The 20,097-nt window shown below is 45.6% G+C and overlaps 2 protein-coding genes across 18 annotated transcripts in view; one reads left to right on the forward strand and one right to left on the reverse strand.

The window, feature by feature from the left end:
- The window catches only part of LOC118220713 (centriolar coiled-coil protein of 110 kDa), a 17,134-nt gene extending 6,250 nt beyond the window's left edge, over positions 1–10,884 (reverse strand). The window contains exons 1-4 of one of the 3 annotated variants that reach the window (XM_035404841.1): positions 10,748–10,884; positions 6,188–6,352; positions 3,500–3,622; positions 1–973 (exon numbers count right to left, since the gene is read on the reverse strand). The exon at positions 1–973 is cut by the window's left edge and continues 207 nt beyond it. In XM_035404841.1, the coding sequence (XP_035260732.1) occupies positions 1–973; positions 3,500–3,622; positions 6,188–6,352; positions 10,748–10,777 (1,291 nt within the window). In that variant the 5' untranslated portion in view covers positions 10,778–10,884. Of the gene's footprint in view, positions 974–3,499; positions 3,623–5,583; positions 5,973–6,187; positions 6,353–7,844; positions 8,064–10,747 lie in introns of those variants that run through there. The other 2 variants (XM_035404842.1, XM_035404843.1) reach the window with 2 other exon arrangements.
- The window catches only part of LOC118220711 (SUN domain-containing protein 1-like), a 38,609-nt gene continuing 28,763 nt past the window's right edge, over positions 10,252–20,097 (forward strand). For 8 of the 15 annotated variants that reach the window (XM_035404823.1, XM_035404827.1, XM_035404826.1 and 5 more), the window contains exons 1-3: positions 10,252–10,544; positions 14,142–14,190; positions 16,137–16,303. In XM_035404823.1, the coding sequence (XP_035260714.1) occupies positions 16,155–16,303 (149 nt within the window). In that variant the 5' untranslated portion in view covers positions 10,252–10,544; positions 14,142–14,190; positions 16,137–16,154. Of the gene's footprint in view, positions 10,545–13,523; positions 13,780–14,141; positions 14,191–16,136; positions 16,304–20,097 lie in introns of those variants that run through there. The other 7 variants (XM_035404836.1, XM_035404838.1, XM_035404839.1 and 4 more) reach the window with 5 other exon arrangements.

Consider the following 20,097-nt stretch of genomic DNA (forward strand, 5'->3'; position numbering starts at 1 on the left):
CCGGGCCCCCCAGGAGCCGCGGGGTCCCCTCCTGGCTCCGGTCCAGCGGGGGTCCGGACTGGGCGGGGCGCGCGGAGCTGTCCAGCGTGTTGGACCGCCGGCGGATTCCCGGCGGGGTGGGGTCCGGCCCGGCGGGACCCGGGGCGGAGGTGCTGACCGGAGCGGGCAGGCCACGGAGCTGCCGGGCGCCAGACTGGCCGCTGTTCCGGAGGGCAACAGCAGAGGGCGGCGGCGAGGCAGCAGGAGAGCGGCAGTTCGGAGACCTCCTCTCTGGGGCGGCGTCCCGGGCCGCTGCCCCCCAGGCCCCCGGCTCGCCCCCCTCCTGGCCCTTCCCTGGACTGAGCTCGGCGGCACTCATGGGGCAGGAGATGAGGATGTTGCCGGCGGAGAAGGGGCGGGGCCTGCGGCGGTGTGGGCGGGGACTGAGGCTGGGCTCGGGGCTGGGCAGCCGGGCGTAGGACCCGGTCAGGCTGCGCGGGACGCGCTCCAGCAGCGAGTCGGGGGAAAGGTCCGGCTCTGAGGGGGGCGGGCGTGTGGGCGGGGTCAGGGGGCTCTGGCTCCGCCTCTCCGTGCCCTGCTCGCCCCCGCTGCTCTCGTTCTCCTTGTCGGAGAGGCTCTCGGCCTGCGGGGGCGCGCCCCGCCCCCTCCCGCCGGCCCAGGCTCCCCGGCGGCCGTGCTCCCGCTCCAGGTACGCGCGCGACTTCCTCAGCAGGGCCTGCAGGCTCAGACTGCGCCCCCCGCACTCCGCCCCCTCCCCCTCCTCGCACCCCTCCACTCCCTCTCCCATCCCGTTGGGCAGCGTCAGGCTCCGCCTCAGCGCAGGGGGGTCCGCGTTTCGGGCCTCCCTGTCCCGCGCACCCCAGGGCGGGCTGGACATGTTGGGCAGCAGGGCGAAGCCGTTCATGACCTCGGATTTTGTGGGGCTGCGGGCGGGAGAGGCGGGGCCCTCACACTCCCCCGTCCCCTTCCGCACCTGCGGGACAGGGGGCCAGACACCTTTCAGCCAAAATATCCCATAAGACCACACAGCATCCCACAAAAAATACATCAGAACAAAGATAGGGAAACAATACACGATATATGGGTACAAATACAACTGATGTAGGAAAATTTTGAGACTCCCCATGATTGTGATGGCGTCACATGTTAAAGTTAGGGAATTCCCATCAATGTTGATCAAACTGGTTCCTCTCGATGCTTCATGATAAAAATACATCACATGTATGACTATACACTCATATAATCAATATGTAATCCAATAAACCTATATCAGTAGTTGCAGCTAAGCTTATGGAAACGCAAGAAACCACAGTATCAACTGTAGAAAAAAAGCAAGAGAACGCAGAAGGCTTAAAAAAACCACACTTACTCACTCCGCAGAAAACATTAATCAAATACTAACCATACACTTATATTTTCAAACTGATCAACTGCTAATAAATGTGCTAGAAGACTAATATTTTACAGTGACGCCTACGTAACCCGAATACAATGGAAAATTACAGGAGGCTGTGACTTGTACGCATAATGGAAAATTACAGAAAAAAGACTAATATTTCTTAAGGGAAAGTTGGGGTAACTTTCCACAATGACGTTATCACCAAAGAACAGAAAATCATTGTGGTGCCAAGAAGGTCGGGTAGACCCAAGAGCAGGAAATCAAAATCGTTGTGGTGCCAAGAAGAACAGATGGCTGGTATTTTTAGAAATGTGTTAAGGGGAGTTGTGGGGTACATTTGTGTATAAAATGAATGTAAAACTGACAATCGAGGTTCAATTCGGCTGAATTGATCCGGCTTTGTGCACCTGTGCAAATAAAGTCTAACTTTTCTGAAGAGCTTGCTGCTGTTGTGTCTTTTCCCTCGTGAAGTTGTTTTCTACAGATTGGTGATTGGACTTTGAATTCTGTCGGTTCCTAGACACGACAATGACTGTGGCTTTCAGATATTACTATAAACATTTTTAAATACAGCTTGTGGTGTAATCCAAAAAGCACACATATCACAACATATTCCTGCAGCATATTCCATTTCTTCAACGGTTTTGTCACAAATACATATGCAGCCTAAACTAGCATACTGTTTTAGTCAGCCATCATACTGCGCATCCTTCTTTACTACTTAGTCACACTAAACCCTTCACTCCATTATCAAGACTGGCATTAAGCTGCTTATCACTGTACCTCCATTCTACTCCGTCACTGACTAATCACCAAACTAGCAAAACAATCAAGGTCTTACATGCTCCAGTGTGGTGGTGTGGAATGGCTGTTTCCCAGCCGTGTGGCTAGTGTGGAAACAGTGGTGTTAGCGTGTGAGGTACAACAACTCTGTCTCTGAGCACGCAGAGGGGACTACGCAATGGGCACCCCCCACCTCCCAGCTGGCAGAAACGGGCACGGGGAGGGGGGGCAGATGGCATCACATGAGCGTCAGGCGTACAGTGGAGCTGTGCGTGTGTGTGTGTGTGTGTGTGTGTATATGTGTGTGTGTGTGAGTATGTGTGTGTATGTGAGAGTGTGTGTGTGTGTGTGTGTGTGTGTGTGTGTGTGTGTGTATATGTGAGTGCGCGTGTGTGTGTGTGTGTGTGTATATGTGAGTGCGCGTGTGTGTGTGTGTGTGTGTATATGTGAGTATGTGTGTGTGTGTGTGTGTGTGTGTGAGTGTATGTGTGTATATGTGAGTGTGTGTGTGTGTGTGTAGCATGTCTGGTGAAGCTTATAATCTGACACCAAGCGTTACCATGGCTGCAGTGTGACATTAACTCCTGCTGGTGTGTTAATGTGAAAGCAAGCGATAGACCCTTACCTCCCTGATTCAGCCCAACACATCAGCATCTAACAGGCTGAAATCTTCCCCTACTGAAACTGCCCACACATTCAGCCCAGCACATCAGCATCTCACAGGCTGAAATCTTCCCCTACTGAAACTGCCCACAGATCCAGCCCAACACATCAGCATCTAACAGGCTGAAATCTTCCCCCTACTGAAACTGCCCACAGATCCAGCCCAACACATCAGCATCTAACAGGCTGAAATCTTCCCCTACTGAAACTGCCCACAGATTCAGCCCAACACTCCAGCATCTCACAGGCTGAAATCTTCCCCTACTGAAACTGCCCACAGATTCAGCCCAACACATCAGCATCTAACAGGCTGAAATTCTCTCCGGGCCAAAGTGTGCTCTCCCCAGCAGACAGGGTACTGTGCTGTGCTATTCTGGTGCCAGAGGCAGAATCCCGCAACATTATATACTCCTGACTGAGACCCAGCCTCTCCATGGGTGAGGGATATTACCCCTGCAGTCCCGAGCCACGGACTGAGGCCCAGGGCTGTTGACTGGTCATGAGGGTGTGACCGAGCCCTTACGAGCAGGCGGGTGCTCTGCCTGGGTGCTGCCCCAGCCACAGTGCCCAGGGCAGGCTGGAGGGGCCGGGGAGGGCGGGTAAGGCAGGGGTAAGTAGGGCCCTGATGCAGGCGGGGCGGATGGGGGGACTCACCTGCGCGCTGTCTATGATGTCCTGAACCCGGGCTAGCAGATTAGCCCTGCGCAGTCTGTCTGCTTCCAGCTGCGCAGCCCTCTGTCTGTACTGCGTCATCTCCCTGCGCTGATCCACGCTCAGCTGCGCACACACGCACATTCAAACACACGTACATGCACATGTGTGCACACACACACGCGCATGCACACACAAGCGCGCATTCAAACACATGCGCATGCACATGCACATGCACACATACACATGGGCACACACAAACATGTGCACATGCACACATGCACGCGCACACACACACACACACAAACACACACAGAGACAAGGAAGAACAAAAAGTTTAAAAAATGTATATAGTCCAAAAATATTTTCCCAAATACTACTTAGACAATGAATAACGATTAAGCAGCAATGCATTACATTACACTACAGGCATTTAGCTCTTATCCAGAGCGACTTACACAACTTTTTACATTGCATTCACATTGCATCCATTTATACAGCTGGATTACACAAGGGTACAATGGCAGAGTACAACCTGGCAATCCAACCTGCAACGTTTTAGGTTGCAAGACCAGCTCCTTACCCATTATACTACATTGCTGCCACATCTACAATGCCCACTGTAAAATTACTGTAAATTATACTATCACTAGTAACCTGACACTCCAGAGACACGGACCTAGTCCTAGTCAAGTTTTCAATGCATCTGAATAATAGCTTTGTTTCCACCAGATCAAAGTCACAGGAGTACAGAGACACTGGGCTGAATTTGGCCCCCGGCCTGACTGTGAACAGCCCTGGTTTAATCACGTGTCACTGTCTGATGATGACTGATCAATTTTTTTGTTTTGCCGTTGCCGCGTGCTGTTTTTACATTTCTGTTTACGATGGATATTCCCCCAGCAGTCACCTGAAACCCAGTAATTATCTAACGGACAAGCCAAATGCACAGTCTCGCCCGAGGGACTCTGAAACATTAGCGCGAACGAACATCTCCATACAGCACACACCCCCCGCCATGTGTGTGTGTGCAAACCGCCCCTCTCCATCCACCCCACGCCCCCAAACACCCCCCCCCCCCCCCCCGTCCCCGTCCCCCCCCGTCCCCCGTCCCCTGTCCCCCACCTCACTGGAAGTTTCCACAGTGACCTGCGGGACTGGAGGAGTGCTCTGTGACTTGCACTTCTCAACAGAAGCCCTCCCGAGACAGAGCGCAGGATGAAAATAAACGAATAAACACTCACAGTCTCTCTCTCTCTCCCTCCCTCCCTCCCTCTCAAAAATGTCCTCACAATGTTAGTGGAATGTTTTGTCAATGTAATAGCACTGCCACTACATAAGCAGCATGGCAGTTAGCACACCCTACTTCACTATTTTAATCTCTTTATATTCCCCTAAAGTGTGACGGGAACAGAACATAATATTACTATGACACCAGACTTTTAAAATGAGCTCGGACTTTACGAAAGCACATTATTCAGGGCTGATTGGCCTCGTTCTCAGATTCCAAGCCCTCGGCAAGAACACAAAACAGCTCGTCTCATCAGGATAGGTGCTGATCAAACCCAAGTTTTAAAATCAGAGCTTTTACAAGCATGTTTTACTGAACACACCGTACGCATTGAATCATGCTACATTTTGGCTCAATACTTTTAGCATTTATGCACGGTCAATGATTATTTTGAAACCTGACTGCTTAGGGAAAAGGAGACAAACACAAACCGAATATTCAACGTTCATCCAATAATGAAAATCCAATGATGAAACACTTAAATCACGCAAGCCACTCTGCACTTCTGACTGCTGAACTTTATATTTACAATAAATATTTTTGTACTAATTTTAGTTGTCATGTAGGTTAAAAATCCCTACATTCAAAAAAAACAATAACAGAATTGTAAGTCAGAAGTCTCCACGTTCTCTGAAAAAAGACCATTCCTCTGAAACATATAGCTGCAAAAATCTACGTCATGTACACAATGAGGGAAATAAGCCAAATGAAGTAACAGTTTGATATCAATGCTTATTCTTACCAATGAGAATAGAACAATAGAACAAGAGGTGAAATTTATCAACACATAAATTACCTTTTCCATGTTTTCGCTGGTTCTCCACAGCTGAACACGGTTTCAGTGTTGCAACGCTCAAGTCAGCCGGTTATGCGTTCAGTGAGACACGCTGTTGGGTGTGTGTGTGTGCTCATCTGTGGACTACAGCGTGCTTTCACAACTTACTACTGCTGCCGTGTAAACAATAACTACCCCACCGTGCGCTCCAGGCAGTTACCATGCAACAGCGCATTTACAAAACAAAACCACTGAAGAGATCCAGGCACGTACGCGAATGCGCACGCATGTACACGCACACACACTCTTACAAAATAGGATTATGGCAGATTCAATAACGACCACTGAATGGTGGTACACCCTGTACTACAGTCTTACTCACTGAAGTTCTGTGAGATCATTAACTCTTATTTACCTGTTACTGCCACTAACAGCCTCAATGTGACTGAGGCTCAACATCAACAGAAGGGATGTATGTGTGTAATGACACTGAAGTAAAATAAATAACAATCCAACACAAAACCATAGACATGGAAAGTGAATTAGGCCTTGAACACCTGCACAAAATTCTCAGGATGTTTCCGAACCTGCGCTGTACTGCAGCCTCCACCTCAGCGCTACTCACCAGAGGTGCGAGCACAGCCCTTCCGTGGAACCTGATGATGGACAGCGCCTCCTGCTGGACGGAGGACCTGCCGCACGCCGCCGCCTCGCTCTTGGTCTGGAGCCGGACCAGACTGCGGGAGCAGAACTCGTCATAGCCCTCCATGTGCATCCCGGCCCCGGCACGCTACTCAACACAAAGACACGGAAACACAACGCATGGGACTAGTCATTGACGACTTTCTCACAGCCAGAGAGACACATGGGGGCGTGTTTATGTACAAAGCTCAGCGCTGAACAGCAGGACTGTCAGTGAGTCCTGTGTATGAGTCAATAAGGGAGTAGGATCCTCTCTCTGTTACTTTAACACACACAATGCTGCTTTGCTTCAGTAGGAGGACATGGAATATGTTTACTGGCAGCAAGTTTTCCTCCGGTGGGAAACAAAGCATTGAGTCATATTTCAGGGAGATAACACCCCACTGGGAAGGTTCGTCATCCCCTCCAACACAAATCCACCCCCCTCAAGAGATGCAGTCACTGATCATCATCCTCCCAATAGGGAAGCATTAAAAACAACCACAAAACACACACACACACAACACACCTGACAGCAGAGGTGTGGGAGAATAGTAGGACATTCAGGGCTGATCGGTTGGGTGACTCCAGCGCACCATCTACCGGGGAAAATACCCTCAGCTGTGCCACGCTTTTACGTTAATTTGACTTAAGCAGTCACGTACTACAGAACGACCTGTTTTTTCAAATGCCATTTATTTTCAGTTCTGGCTAGAGATGTTGAACTCTCAGCAGAACTTGATCGTAGTTTTTAACAGTAAAAAAATAACTGTCACTTGTCAACAAAAGAACATAACGTTACACAAAGTGTAGTTAGGCTTAGAAATCTAGAAAATTAAATATTTTCGGTAACGTTATAGTAGCTTTCTAGCTAAAGATTTTTAGAATTGTGTAGCCAGAACAGAGCCATCTAGCTAATGTTACAGATAATTGGCTAGCTAGACTGGGCGATATCATCTGGCGCAACGACATTTCTCGTACAGTCAGCCAGCTGTCAAGTTAGCACTGCACAGCTGAACTGTTATTTACCGTTGCCATGGTATCAATATTTATTCAGCGAATCGGTCAGTTGAACTAGCACAGTGTAATCACGTTTGGCTGGCAAACAATCGTTCAACCGATAACCATCATCCATCTTAACGTACATTAATGGTAACGTGAGTTATCGTGACCAAGCGTTGCCATCTATCTATAGGTAACCAACCAGCTTTCTAGCCAACGTTATTGGCTATTTCACAAAAAACTTGAACTTTATACAGAACATATTAGCTAGGTAGGTTACATCTATTTACCCATCTTAAGTTCAGTGAAATTGTCTTTAGAAAACATCTTGATCTGAACTTAGACTAACTAGCCAGCTTGATAAACACTTTATTTCAAAACCGCAAGGGTAGCTACCCAGAAAAAAGGTTTAAATTGAAAGCGCGATAATAACTTACTTAGACTATCGTTTTGACAGCTACAATGACAGATCACAGTGTATGATAGCTAGTAAGCTACCTTCGTTAGAAGAAGAGCTGTAGGCGTTCACCGACTACGTTACTGCATGACTAACTTTGCTTTCCTGCAATGAAAGCGCTGATGAACAGAACTGGACTTACCTCAGCGTTGCGGTATCCACGTACACACTGATACCTATAAATCCTGCACTCCTTCGCAGGGAGCTGTGGCTAGAAATACGAATTATGACGGGAGCTCAGCATTTTATCAACTGTATTTAATCCGCTCAATTATGTCTCCCGCCTCTCGCACCACTCTTCACCATTTTCCGGCGGCAATAGCGCCTCATAGCAACCAGCTCCGCCCACATTAGTAGGGCGCGCGTCTTATCCACTGAACTCTATGATGCTCTCCGGTCGTAAGCAGTGGGGGGTCAGAGGTCATGTTATTTGTTGATGTAGATTTCGTATTACATTTGATGACAATGTAACGTTACTAAATTACATCGCTATTTGCACAGCTAACGCTAGCTACCGGACCATGTCCAGAAAGGCAACATTAGTTTAGACAACGTTACGCACAGCATCCATCTCTCATATCAGGTAACGTTGCGTTAGCTAGCTAGCTGATCCTGACTGTTTTTTTCTTTCTTTGCTTATTGTAAAATTAGAAATGTTAATTAAAAAAAATAATAATAAAACAGGCAGGATCTGCGCGATCTGCACACAGTGCCAAATGCAGGATAGGCGGCTCCAACCACAATTGCAGTTTCATTTTAACAAAGGATTATTAACCCCCTTAAGCCACATTTGTGTCAAAAATAGCCATGCATGCCATGAAGGATAAAATCCCCATGTTCATACTGTGCTATATTGCAAACGACTACAAAAAAAATATTTTTTTTGGATCGAATGAATGAGTGAGGTTAATCAATAGGCACCCAGTTAGTTGATGAACACATGTGTTTAATATCTTTCATATTTTTCCCCATAAATTTATAAACACAATGCAGGTTTGCCTCATTATCATTTGCTTTGTCTTTGAATTTTCCATTATCATCCAGGTGGTTTGTTTTAGTGACCAGGTATCCATACGTTCACCAGTTAGGGGCTTAACCTACTGATTCACCTCAGTCTTTAATTTGATCAGTGAAAAATATTTGACCTCTTTTTCATGTAATTGCTTGCAATATAGCACGATAAGCAACAAGAACTGTATTCTTTGTGGTATGCACACCAATTTCTGACAACGTGGCAAATAATACTTCTAAACACAAAAAGCCTAATAAAAAGACCTAAAAAACATCTTGTTAAACTTCTGGGAGTGCAATTTTGGTTGGAACAAAAACCAGCATACACATGACTGAGTTTGGGAACCACTGTCTTACCTTGTGGGATTTCTCTTGGGGGTCAATAAAAGACTTGCCTCAAATTGGAGTGCACGTTCATATAATGAAAGATATCGCATATTTGTTGCAAACTAAGCTAATTAAGAAAAATGTGTATGTCTTTTTGGGTGAACGGACACAAACGACTCTCCTTAAAAATGCTTTGTCAATTCACTTTACTCTAAAACGATGTAAGGCCAATGAGTTTCTCAAACAAAATAGGACAGTAAAATTTCAATCGGGATGAAGAATATTGAAATGCACCAAGGCAAAGGCTTATTTTAGTTAAATCAAAAGCATCCACAGTAGGCTACTCTTCCACAGATTTCTGAGATAAGCAGTAGCAGAGTGGGAGAGTACGATGCTGACAACAACACTAAGCAATTCCCCAAACAGAGGATTCATGTGAATTATGCTAGCTGGGATTTATGATGAAGATCTCAACATCATTTTGCAATACATACATATGAAGTAGACTTAATTAGATTAGGCTACTTACAACGAATAACATATGAAACAATAATAATACATCCTAGATTCTAAAAACCCTACGCTTCAAGTTATTCCGAAATGAAAAAAAAAATCATGTGAACTCAAGAAGCCGTATGTATGGACGGCAGATTCTTTTCACAGTTCGTGACAAGTGTTGCACGCACATGGCCACGGGGTGGAGGGCTTGTAACACTATTCAAAGAAGTGATACTCCCACGTGACATTGACAGGTGTCAAGAAGTCTGGGGACCTTGAAAACACAAGAAACACGTGCTCCCCAGGCCATGAACTCGATAGCCCCATTCCAAATTAAATGCTTCGTTAACAAAAAAATGCAACAACAACAAAAAAAAAAAAGACTGATTCTTGGAAAAAGTCCTCACATAGATAAGCTGTAGAATGAATCTGTCATCTTCTGATTTGACATGCTTGCAGTTTTATATGAGATTTTGATCATCTTTAATAGCTCTATGCACTTCACAGCACAGCATCGTACGCAGTTAAAATGTTGTATGTATATTAAAACGTTACAAAAGGTTATTCATTGTAAAACGCTTCAGATTTCTGGCTATCTTTACACTAACAATTACCTTCGTACGAAAACCCATAGACATATATACATGTGTCTATGCGAAAACCAACCGTGGCAGTGGATATGACAGTTACACGTGTTTCCGGTTTGCTGACGTAATTTACCACTGACCAAAGAGCATCGAAGACAGTTTAGCGTTGGCTCGATTAGCCACAGTTTGGACATTTTCCCAAAATTCAAACGTGCCATTATATTGGCTCAATTCTTTAGAAGAATTCGTGTTCAGAAGTGGACGTATTTAGCTGTAACGAAGATACAACGCTGAACGTCGACTTTAGGTGCGTCATATTTAGCCTGCAATCAAAGGGATTTTTTTTTCTCTTCAGCAACTTTGCCGACACTGACCATCTCATCGTGCCTCAGCATTCACTTCTGTGACGGGTACACACGGTAAATGATTCAACTAGCTTTCTATTTAACTAGGTAGCACGCATGCTAAGTACCTGCATGTACCTGTCGAAGCTACGTATCCAGCCAACCGTCTGATGTTGCTAAACCGACTATTGTTTTCATTAATGTAGTATAGTAATAGCTTGATGTGCTAACCTTGGTTAGCTAGTAGCTACCCAGCTCAGCCAGTTATTGTTACTTACGTTGGAGTGCAATTGTACATTTTTCTTCATAGCGAGATAACGTTAGTCAACTGAGGTTAGTGTTCGTTTACATGGGTAGGGCACGTGGATCTCGTAGGCTAAATCACAATTTATGAAGCACAGTCCGATTCCAGAAAATCCAGGTTGTTTTTATCGCACCTAGCTACATTGTATAATCGTTAGCAAGTTAGATAATTTGCTAACAAGCTAATAACGTTATTTGAACTTGAAGTTTCGCGGGAGCCCAACCAACACTATTGGTTGAAAGATTAGTCAATCATCGTTAAATGATGTTATGATTGGTGCTTACAGAAATCGTTTATCTTTTTGCAGCGTAATCAGTTCACAGAGTGTGTGGACCCCATCCATGGCATGGTTGACCCCGTCAGAATGCATAGCTGGCTGGTCAAGTCTAGTGAGAAAGATAATATACCGACGATGAACATTTTGTGCAGTTTACATTATAGATAGTCACGTGTAATTTGCTGGCTATGGTGGAAAGATTGGCCATAACGATTAAAGTTAATAGTTGTCAACATGCATTCTGTAATTGCATTCTAGGGGTAGCCGATATTCGGTAGCCTTTACAAATTGAAACGTCTTATCAAATCATAATTTTTTTTAAATTAACGAGTACATTATTTTCTGAAATCTAAAGCATGTGTTCAGTCTAAGCCCGTTTAAATAATCTTAGGTTCAGATTCAGAATGAAGGCTGCTTTCTTCTGCTGCTACTTTGGTTATGACCCTTGTCAGTGATTATATAGCATGTGTTACCAATTGAAAATTATTAATGTATACTTCTTAAGTAGTTGTAGTTACGCATTATAACAGTAGGTGCGTAATTGAAATGGGTATTCTATACACGTATGTTTCCACGTATGAGTTTGATTTATGGAATGACAAACCTTCATCTGAATGGCTTCACGTTAACACGTTGCGTGCCATGTTTTCCTTGGTGAGTAATATCGCTGATATTTTTACATTTTTTTTGGAAATCCCCAACAGGAAATAACGCAAGGTTGGGTGGATGCAGATTGCAATTTTGCGTTTGACAGACTGATATTCATGTCTGTCGTCATTGTCTTGCTAAAGTTCTTAGGAATTGTTTGCTCTCTTTATTTATTAGCTGTGTGTATTACCCATTAAGCAAATTATGGTCAAAATAAGACGACCATGTATCCCCTTATATCATAACTTATAAAATTTAAATGTTGTTTATTATTAAAATTTTAATGACGATGATCATGTAATATTTCGCAGTTCAGTTCCTGTTTTGTTCGTCCTTCAAAATCGATTTTTCGACATTTCATTTTATATGGCTACTATTTTAGCTTGTAGCCGTATTTCATTGTTTAATATATTGCTAAGAGGCTTTGTGTGTGCAAATATACATTTACATTATTGTAAATGTGTATTTGCGTTCATTCACAATTATACAAAGCTGATGTCCCTTCCTGGTATTGTTAACGTCGATAAACCCTCGTTTAGGGCATCTCGGAAACTGCTGTCCTCCTGGGATTTTCACACACTACAGAGAATGGTACCATAAACAAAAAACATGCAGTGAGCTGAAGTTCTGTGGCCAAAAGGACAATTGAAGGTTGAAATAATGTTGCCTGGTTTATCAAATCCTGATTTCTACTGTAACATGTGTCAATGGTGCAGGCTGCTGCTGGTGGTGTAATGGTGTGGGGAATGTTTTCTTGGCACACATAATATCAACTGAGCATCCTTTGAATGACACAGCATACCTAAATATTGTTGCTGACCACGTGCCTCCCTTCATGGCCACAGTCTACCCTTTTTCAAATGGATACTTCCAGCAGGACACTGCACCGTGTTTCAAAACGCGCCTCATCTCATGCTGGTTCCACAAACATGACAGTGACTTCAGTTTACTCCGATAGCCTGCACAGTTCCCAAATCTCAACCCAATAGAGCACTGTTGGGATGAGGTGGCACAGGAGGTTCACAGCATGAATGTGTGACCCAACTGAGTTATGCTATTGAGTTATGAGCTATTGAGCATGTAGCCAAATCCCTAAGGAATGTTTACAGCATCTAGCTGAGTCCATGTTTCAAACAATTCAGGATGTTCTGGAATCAAAAAGCGCAAACGATAATTGATAGGTGTGCCTAATAAAGTGGCCACTGAATGTATATTGGGCATTTAAGGCAAGCAAATTATGTAACCACTGTTTAGATTTCAATTGAGTTAATACAATGTTTTTTTGTTTTTCTTCAGTGCATAAATCCTAAGATAACTTAAGGCTGAATGTGATGGGCAATAAATGGACCGTGGAGAAAGGTTTCGTGTCCGTATTTTGTAGAATATTAGTTACATTTTTCACTTGAACAACCGGCCATTTGCGCAAACATGTTCTGATGAGCCTTGATACAGCCACCGAGACTTGTTTAGTTTTTCCAGTGTGTGATTTGTGTTTTTGTGATATGAGTTATGTCCTGTATCAGTGAGGAGTTCTGCCTCAGGTCGAGTACCATGGTTTTATAATGACAGAATTGGAATTTATTGGTATTTTATTTGTAAACCCTTCACCTTTTCTATTTGGTCCGTTCGACAACTGTTATTCTATTCGATATGTCAACATTTAACTTCAGATACAGTTAAAGGTTCATGTTTAACTTTTGACTAATGTTTACCCCTAAAAAAAGTCACTATTTGCATCGTGCAGTGTTTTTGTTTTCTTCTAAGATTCAAAATATGACGGACAGGGAGCAGTGGGTGGATCAAGTGTAGCGATCCTCGGGCTTCGTTGCGTCTGAGAAGCCATTTTGGAATTTCGACAATTGTGCCTGAGAATTACGCACTGGCAAGTTGCAAACTTTTGCCCTTGCTTTCCGCGAAACGCCGTTTAAGGACCCGCTGGACCGACTCCAACTGCTCGGTTCCATGAAAGACGCGTCGGGATGCTGCATGAACTTGGCGGATGATATATTGTATGGCTGGTGCGCATTAAAAAGTAGTTTGCACAAGTGCAACATTGATGGACCAGCAGTATTACGGAACGGGCAAGTGTAATCGTCTAATTGAATTTTTATCGCCAACATGTCCATGCGATCTTTCTGTTCAACCTGGACTCGTATTTTATAACTTAGCCTATAAAAGCTCCGTAATTCAGAATTTCTATATCGAGGAGATTAAAGTGCTTCAGTTAAATTTGACGCGCTCTGATTTGTTGGGTTTGTGAAATGCGCTCCAATTTGGGCGTTTGGGCTTTAAAATTTTTATTATTATTATTTTTTACGAAATTATATCTGCAGAATGCAAAGTACCATTGCCTAGAAGACAATACATGCATGTGTTTATATAGAACCAGATTATTTTGTAAGTGTCTTATTCTACCGATTGAAACTGCCATTTATCGCGACAGGTTTTCCTATCACTTTCTGCGCTTGGATTTTATAAACCGTGGAACGCAGGTAAGCTGTTCTGGTTTAATTTGTGTGTTCCTTGAATGGGCACGCAGAATCTGGTTGCTGATTTGCCTGATATCGCATGCTGTGTTGATTATAGTTCCCGAAGATGAAGCTAATCCTAACCCTTAACTAATCTTCAAAAAGGAGCAATTGATTAAAATAACATTTGGGAGATCTTAATGAATGTATGTCCACATTTCACCAGTACCTGGGGGCTGGTGTTTTGACGTGGTTGTGTGCAAATGTCTGTGAGCCTGAGAACAAGACTTTGTTCAGCCTGTCTCGAGCGTTTTAAGTTTATTACAGTGCCCTTTGCGGGATTCGCGCGATCGCAGCAGGTCTACGGGCTAGCGCTGAATTTGTTGCCAATTAACAGTTCGACATTAATTTAAATGCTCTTCATGTGAGAGGTTTTTTTTGTATGAGCTGCGGGCTGTGTTAAACGCATTTTTTTCAGTGCAGGGTTCGGAAGCGTGCGTTTTGTTATGGGTATGGTTTAATGTGAGGCTCGTTTTTGAGAGGCTACTATGTATTTATTTAGTTGCAATGCTTGGCAGTTCAGTTTGTCTGAAGGTTGTACGATATCACCCTGTATTTCTGGTAGTATAATTTGTCTGTCCAACATTTCGTGCATTACTGGCGCCTGACTTGGGTCTCTCGTCAAAGTATCATTCAATCTTTTAGACAGGTTGTTTTTTAAAATGCTGCATGAAATCCCCGTATTTGCTCTTGTCCAGTTCTCTGAGAATGCTAGTGTTGTTGCTTAGGTTGAGAATTTAAGATGCGTTTTTTAAAATGAAAATGGAATGTTGATGGCAGCTGATTCATGGGAAGGGCGGGTGTTTAAACAAGCTGACGAGAGCCCCGAGGCCGTTATGGCACAATGCTGAAGTCCTGCCAAGATCTATGAGTCACTGTGCTCCTTGTTTTCTTTAAACACGGGGTGGCAGCTTTTACAAAAGCGTATTAAGTCTTCATTTTCGAGCCATTCCGCCTGACCGTGTGTGGAAACATTGACCGTATTCACCGATGCCTGATGCTGCTGCTGGTCCAGTAAGGAGGCCACACTTGTGCAGGCTTCCTGTGTGCAGTGAGAGGCGCTGTCTCGCGGTGTCTCGCGCTGGCCTGCAGGTATGTCTGCGCTAAGGAGACACGCAACTGACTAATCATTAAGCTCCCCACCCTGCCCCGCCCGAGTTCCCTTCAGGAAGTGCTGATTTCTTTTGAAGTCAGAGACCTGCTCAAATCCTAAATTGGCATCTGTCCTGCCTTTTGACTGCTGGTATGGCAGATCAGGGTGTGTTTAGGGAGGGGGAGAGCCATTCCCTTCACTCACCTGTTAAATAGTTTAGATATAAACAGTATAGTCTCTACATAATAGGTTTGATCTTGTGCTGCGGGCTGCATCCGCTGTGACTGCAGGCTGACTGCGGTTGGTCTGGAGATTGCGAACCCCAGCAGGTGCCCAGATGTGACTGTGTCACCGTTGGGCTTTGGATGCTACAGGGACAGATGCAGGGTGTTTGTGTAACAGTAGAGCTGAAGGGAAAAGGAGAGGAGTGTGTAGGATCATAGAGGCTGACCTCACGCAGGGGGCACCCGGCCAATTTAAAGAGACAGGCTGAACGTTTGTGTCAGTGCATGCATTCTGCGCGTAGGCCTGTGCATGTGCATGCGTGCGTGTATGCATTGTGCGCATGCGTGTGTGTATGCATTGTGCGCATGCAGGTGTGTATGCATTGTGTGCATGCAGGTGTGTATGAATTGTGCGCATGCAGGTGTGTATGCATTGTGCGCATGCAGGTGTGTATGCATTGTGCGCATGCAGGTGTGTATGCATTGTGCGCATGCAGGTGTGTATGACTGCGTGCACTGCTTCGAGTCAACAGGCAGGTGCACAGTTGTGTCCTAAAGCCTCCCTCCCTCCCTCCCCGCCTCGGCTCTTGCAGTCTGACTGAAGCGTGACCATGGATTTCTCCCACTCCCACACCCACACACCCCCACTGCGCTCTCTGAGGAACACAGGCTTCGCCTCCTCCCACTCCCACACCTCCACCTCCACCTCCACACCCCCAACATGCGCTCTGGAGAACACAGGCTACACCTACTCCCTCAGGTGAGCATTCCACACCCCCGTCTGCAAACCTGCTATCCCAGGGTGCAGTGTGCCAGCTCTCTGCACCACACATTTAAATAGTTTACAGGAGCGCATTATTTAATGACTCTTCATCGCCGGCGACTTCAGTAAAACCGGTACTGCTGATAACTGAAGCACAGTATTGGTGCCCCACCCTTCAGTTTGAAATATTCATGTCTGTTTTCACGCAGTACTTGTGTTTTGTGTGAAATGATGGTGGTACTGGGTGGTACTGGCTGCATATGGATTTATGCTGTCCAGATGTAGGCTCAAGAGATTGCTGAAACAGCCAGATTTGGTCTTGGTTGATTTGTATTTTTCCGTCTGAAAATCACAAGCGCATGACGTCTGTCTTCTTGTGCAAACCAAAAATAGGGTGATACAATAATGTGAGAGAGTAGGGGTGAAATTTTCTCATGCTTCCATACATTGACCAGTGTCCTTGTACAGGAGGTAAATGCAGAGCTATTCCAGGTATGCAAAAAATGCTAGCCTTTGGGGGGGTTTTTGTTATTGGGAAATTGGTCTGGTACATGTAGAGGTAGGTGTGTGTGTGTGTGTGTGTGTGTGTGTGTGTGTGTGTGTGTGTGTGTGTGTGTGTGTGTGTGTGTGTGTGGTGTGTGTGTGTGTGTGTGTGTGTGTGTGTGTGTGTGTGTGTGTGTGTGTGTGTGTGTGTGTGTGTGTGTGTGTGTGTGTGTGTGTGTGTGTGTGTGTGTGTGTGTGTGTAAGGAGAGTGGGTTGCCAGTCATCGAGTCACTGAGCCCGTTTGAGCGGAGAAATCACTCCTCTTTCTCAGGAGTGTTTGAATATGGCAGGGCTGCATGTGTGTTTTTAAACGGTTGAGCAGCTGCTCCTGTAGCCCAGACCATGTTCCTGTTTCCCTTCACTGCACCTGGGTCTGAACGCTGTGACTCTGCTCCTGTCAGGAGCTCTCTGTGTGCACGGGGCGGAGCCTCCCGCTCGTGGGACGCGAGGTCACACTCTGGCCTGCGAGTCATTTGGGGGGGCACGTACCAATGCGCTGGATTTAGCCCTGGAATGTAGGAAAATATTTATGTCATCACTGTGATGTCACCCATTGTCTCTTCGTAGGCTTGATGAAAAGCACTTTGAAGTCTGGTTAGTGCAGCCTGAGACTGCACAGTAGGGACATGAAGTCCGCTCGTCCACTAAGCGTGTGAGATGCAGTGATTGCCACCGATTCCTCCACAAAATATTACCGGCTTGTACAAATAGCACAATAACTTAACAAATCCACGCATGGGGAGACATCTGACAAAGACAAATCACCTATTGTGACTACATCTTCTTGTGGAAAAAAAAATTGACTTCCTGTTTTGACTGTATTGTTACCATTGACGTGCACTGAAACACCTGTACTGGAGCCAGCCGCGCTGGCGCTGGTGAGCAGCGTCTCTGAAGAAGACCAGGAAGTGAGCTTCAGAAACGCTGCCCGGTTTTGGCCGCTTGCGTTTAACACACCCGCCTGCTGCCGCTGCCCTCAGAGAGGGGGCGGGCTGACTTGCGCTATTAGAGGACTCCCAGGGGTGAAAGGTCAGGATGCGATCATGTGGCGGGGAGCGTGTGCAGGTTCTCTGTCTGCGAGGAGTGAGCGGAGTGACAGCCTGGTCTTGATGCTTGTGAAAGGCAGTAAAAAACCTCGGGAGTGAGAGTGACTTCGCAGCAGTAATTTGAGCATGTCAGTGTGATGAGCTCGTAAAACACGCCTTGTGGGTTATTTCCAGGCAGGCTAGTTGTTCTTGTGGTTGTTTTATGAAATTTTAGAAAGTGTGGACTTGCTGTGGAATTTACGGTCGTACGTCTCCTGGTCTTGTTGGACCGCTCGGCTGCAGGGTCGGCCTCCGGTCATCAGTCAGTGGGGCGGTCTCTCTGACGTGTCGGAATTCCTGGGGTCCCCCCCCAGTCTCACTGCTCAGAGAGCGTCTGATTGAAATCTCAGAAACCTGTCATTCTCTCCACAGCCCTGGGTCAGTGTTTCACGCCTTCTTGGCATGTTTTACAGTAGGCCTTTGTACTTCATTATGTGTCTGTGTTCGTGCTCACGCTAACTTTGGGGTTGAGAGCCGTAGTGAGAGATGGCATCAGGCTGCAGCAGCACACGTGCCCATTTTCAACAAAAAAAAATGCGTGCCCACATTTTCCAAACTGGGATACTGTTTCTCGTGTTTTTGTGTTGTGCCAGAAGTCCACATGAACGAGTCTGATGGGTAGTCTGTTTGATGATGTGCTCACTGATTATGCCTCAGGCCACCTGGTAGCATGTAATCTCTTATTACAGTGAACTATTAAGTCACTGATTCTCCTGTTAATACTGGGCATAATCCTTGGAATGAAAATAAAGGTTGGAAATGTCTTTTTTAGAAAGGCACGGATGAGCTGAGGGTTTGTTTGTGTGGGGGGTGTGAAATCGAAATAAGTCAGAAAATCATGCATCTTAATCAGCCTCAGTGTGGGCGCTGTTCCATGGCTGGGCCTCAGCTGTGCTGTTTGGCCTCTGCTCATGTGTAAGGGTATGTTCTACATGTCATGTACTGAGTGATTGCACTCTGTCTGTCATGGCTGAATGTGCGTGTCAACCAATGGTTATATCAGCATGGTGCTCTGTTACTGTTTGAGTGATCTGAGCTCTTTTTGAGTAGGGTAACGTTACTGTTACTGTTTGAGGGAGTGATTTGAACATGGTAGCATTTCTGTTACTGTTTGAGGGCTGATTTGAAAGAGGCTTGGGACTCTACAGAGTTTATAAATGTTTATAATATCAGATTGCCCATGTTAATTAATGTTTGTTGCTCACAGGGGTGGTGATGCTGTGGGTAACTGCCAGCTGTGGAATTCAAAATCTGGCACCAGACCAGACTAATTAATTTCTGCACTGATTCTCTATTTGTAATACAGAGAATTATATTACATTACAGGCATTTGGCAGACGCTCTTATCCAGAGCGACGTACAACAAAGTGTATAACCATAACCAGGAACAAGTATGACGAAAACCCTAGAGAGAAGTACCAGTCCAAGTGCAGGGAACAACCGCATAGTTCAACTTGGAACCTGAAGGTTAAACTGATGAACACTAACACAAACGAGAACAGCAACAACGCAGTCTATGGAAAAATACAAGCAATAGTTAAGACAGGTGCATTAACTAAGTCACCTACGAAACAGCTACCTAGTTACAACCCTAAGCTTACAGTCATTTAAGAGATTACAGGGAGGTAATGGCTGCTTGATTGCTCCTGTTGGACTGGTTAATGGGGTCATTGGGCATCTGGTCCGAAGTCGTAATGGAGCTGGTAGCTGCAGCAGTGGCGGATGCAGCGGGTTAGAGCAGGCCTCCACAGTGAAGCATGAGAGGGGCGTGGCTACAGAGGGAGGATCGCTGCAGTGAGTTTTCTAAATCAGTGTTTCTCAACCCTGGTCCTGAGGACCCACTGCCCTGTATGTTTTTGAGGTTTCCCTGCTCCAACGCACCTGATTCAAATGAATGGGTTGTCATCAAGCTCTGCAGAAGCCTGATAATGACCCATTCATTTGAATCAAGCATGTTGGCGCATGGAGACATCTTAAACATGCAGGGCAGTGGGACCAGGACCAGGGTTGAGAAACACTGTCCTAAATAGCACTTTCAGGGGTGTGAGGCATAAGATGGCCTCTCGCTGCACTGGCTGCTATGAGGAACTTGTGTGTGTGTCACTGAAGAGCAGACATACCCCCCCCACCCCAGACACACACACACACACACACACACACACA

Source organism: Anguilla anguilla, chromosome 2 (assembly GCF_013347855.1).
Source record: "Anguilla anguilla isolate fAngAng1 chromosome 2, fAngAng1.pri, whole genome shotgun sequence".
NCBI classification, from domain to species: Eukaryota; Metazoa; Chordata; class Actinopteri; order Anguilliformes; family Anguillidae; genus Anguilla; species Anguilla anguilla.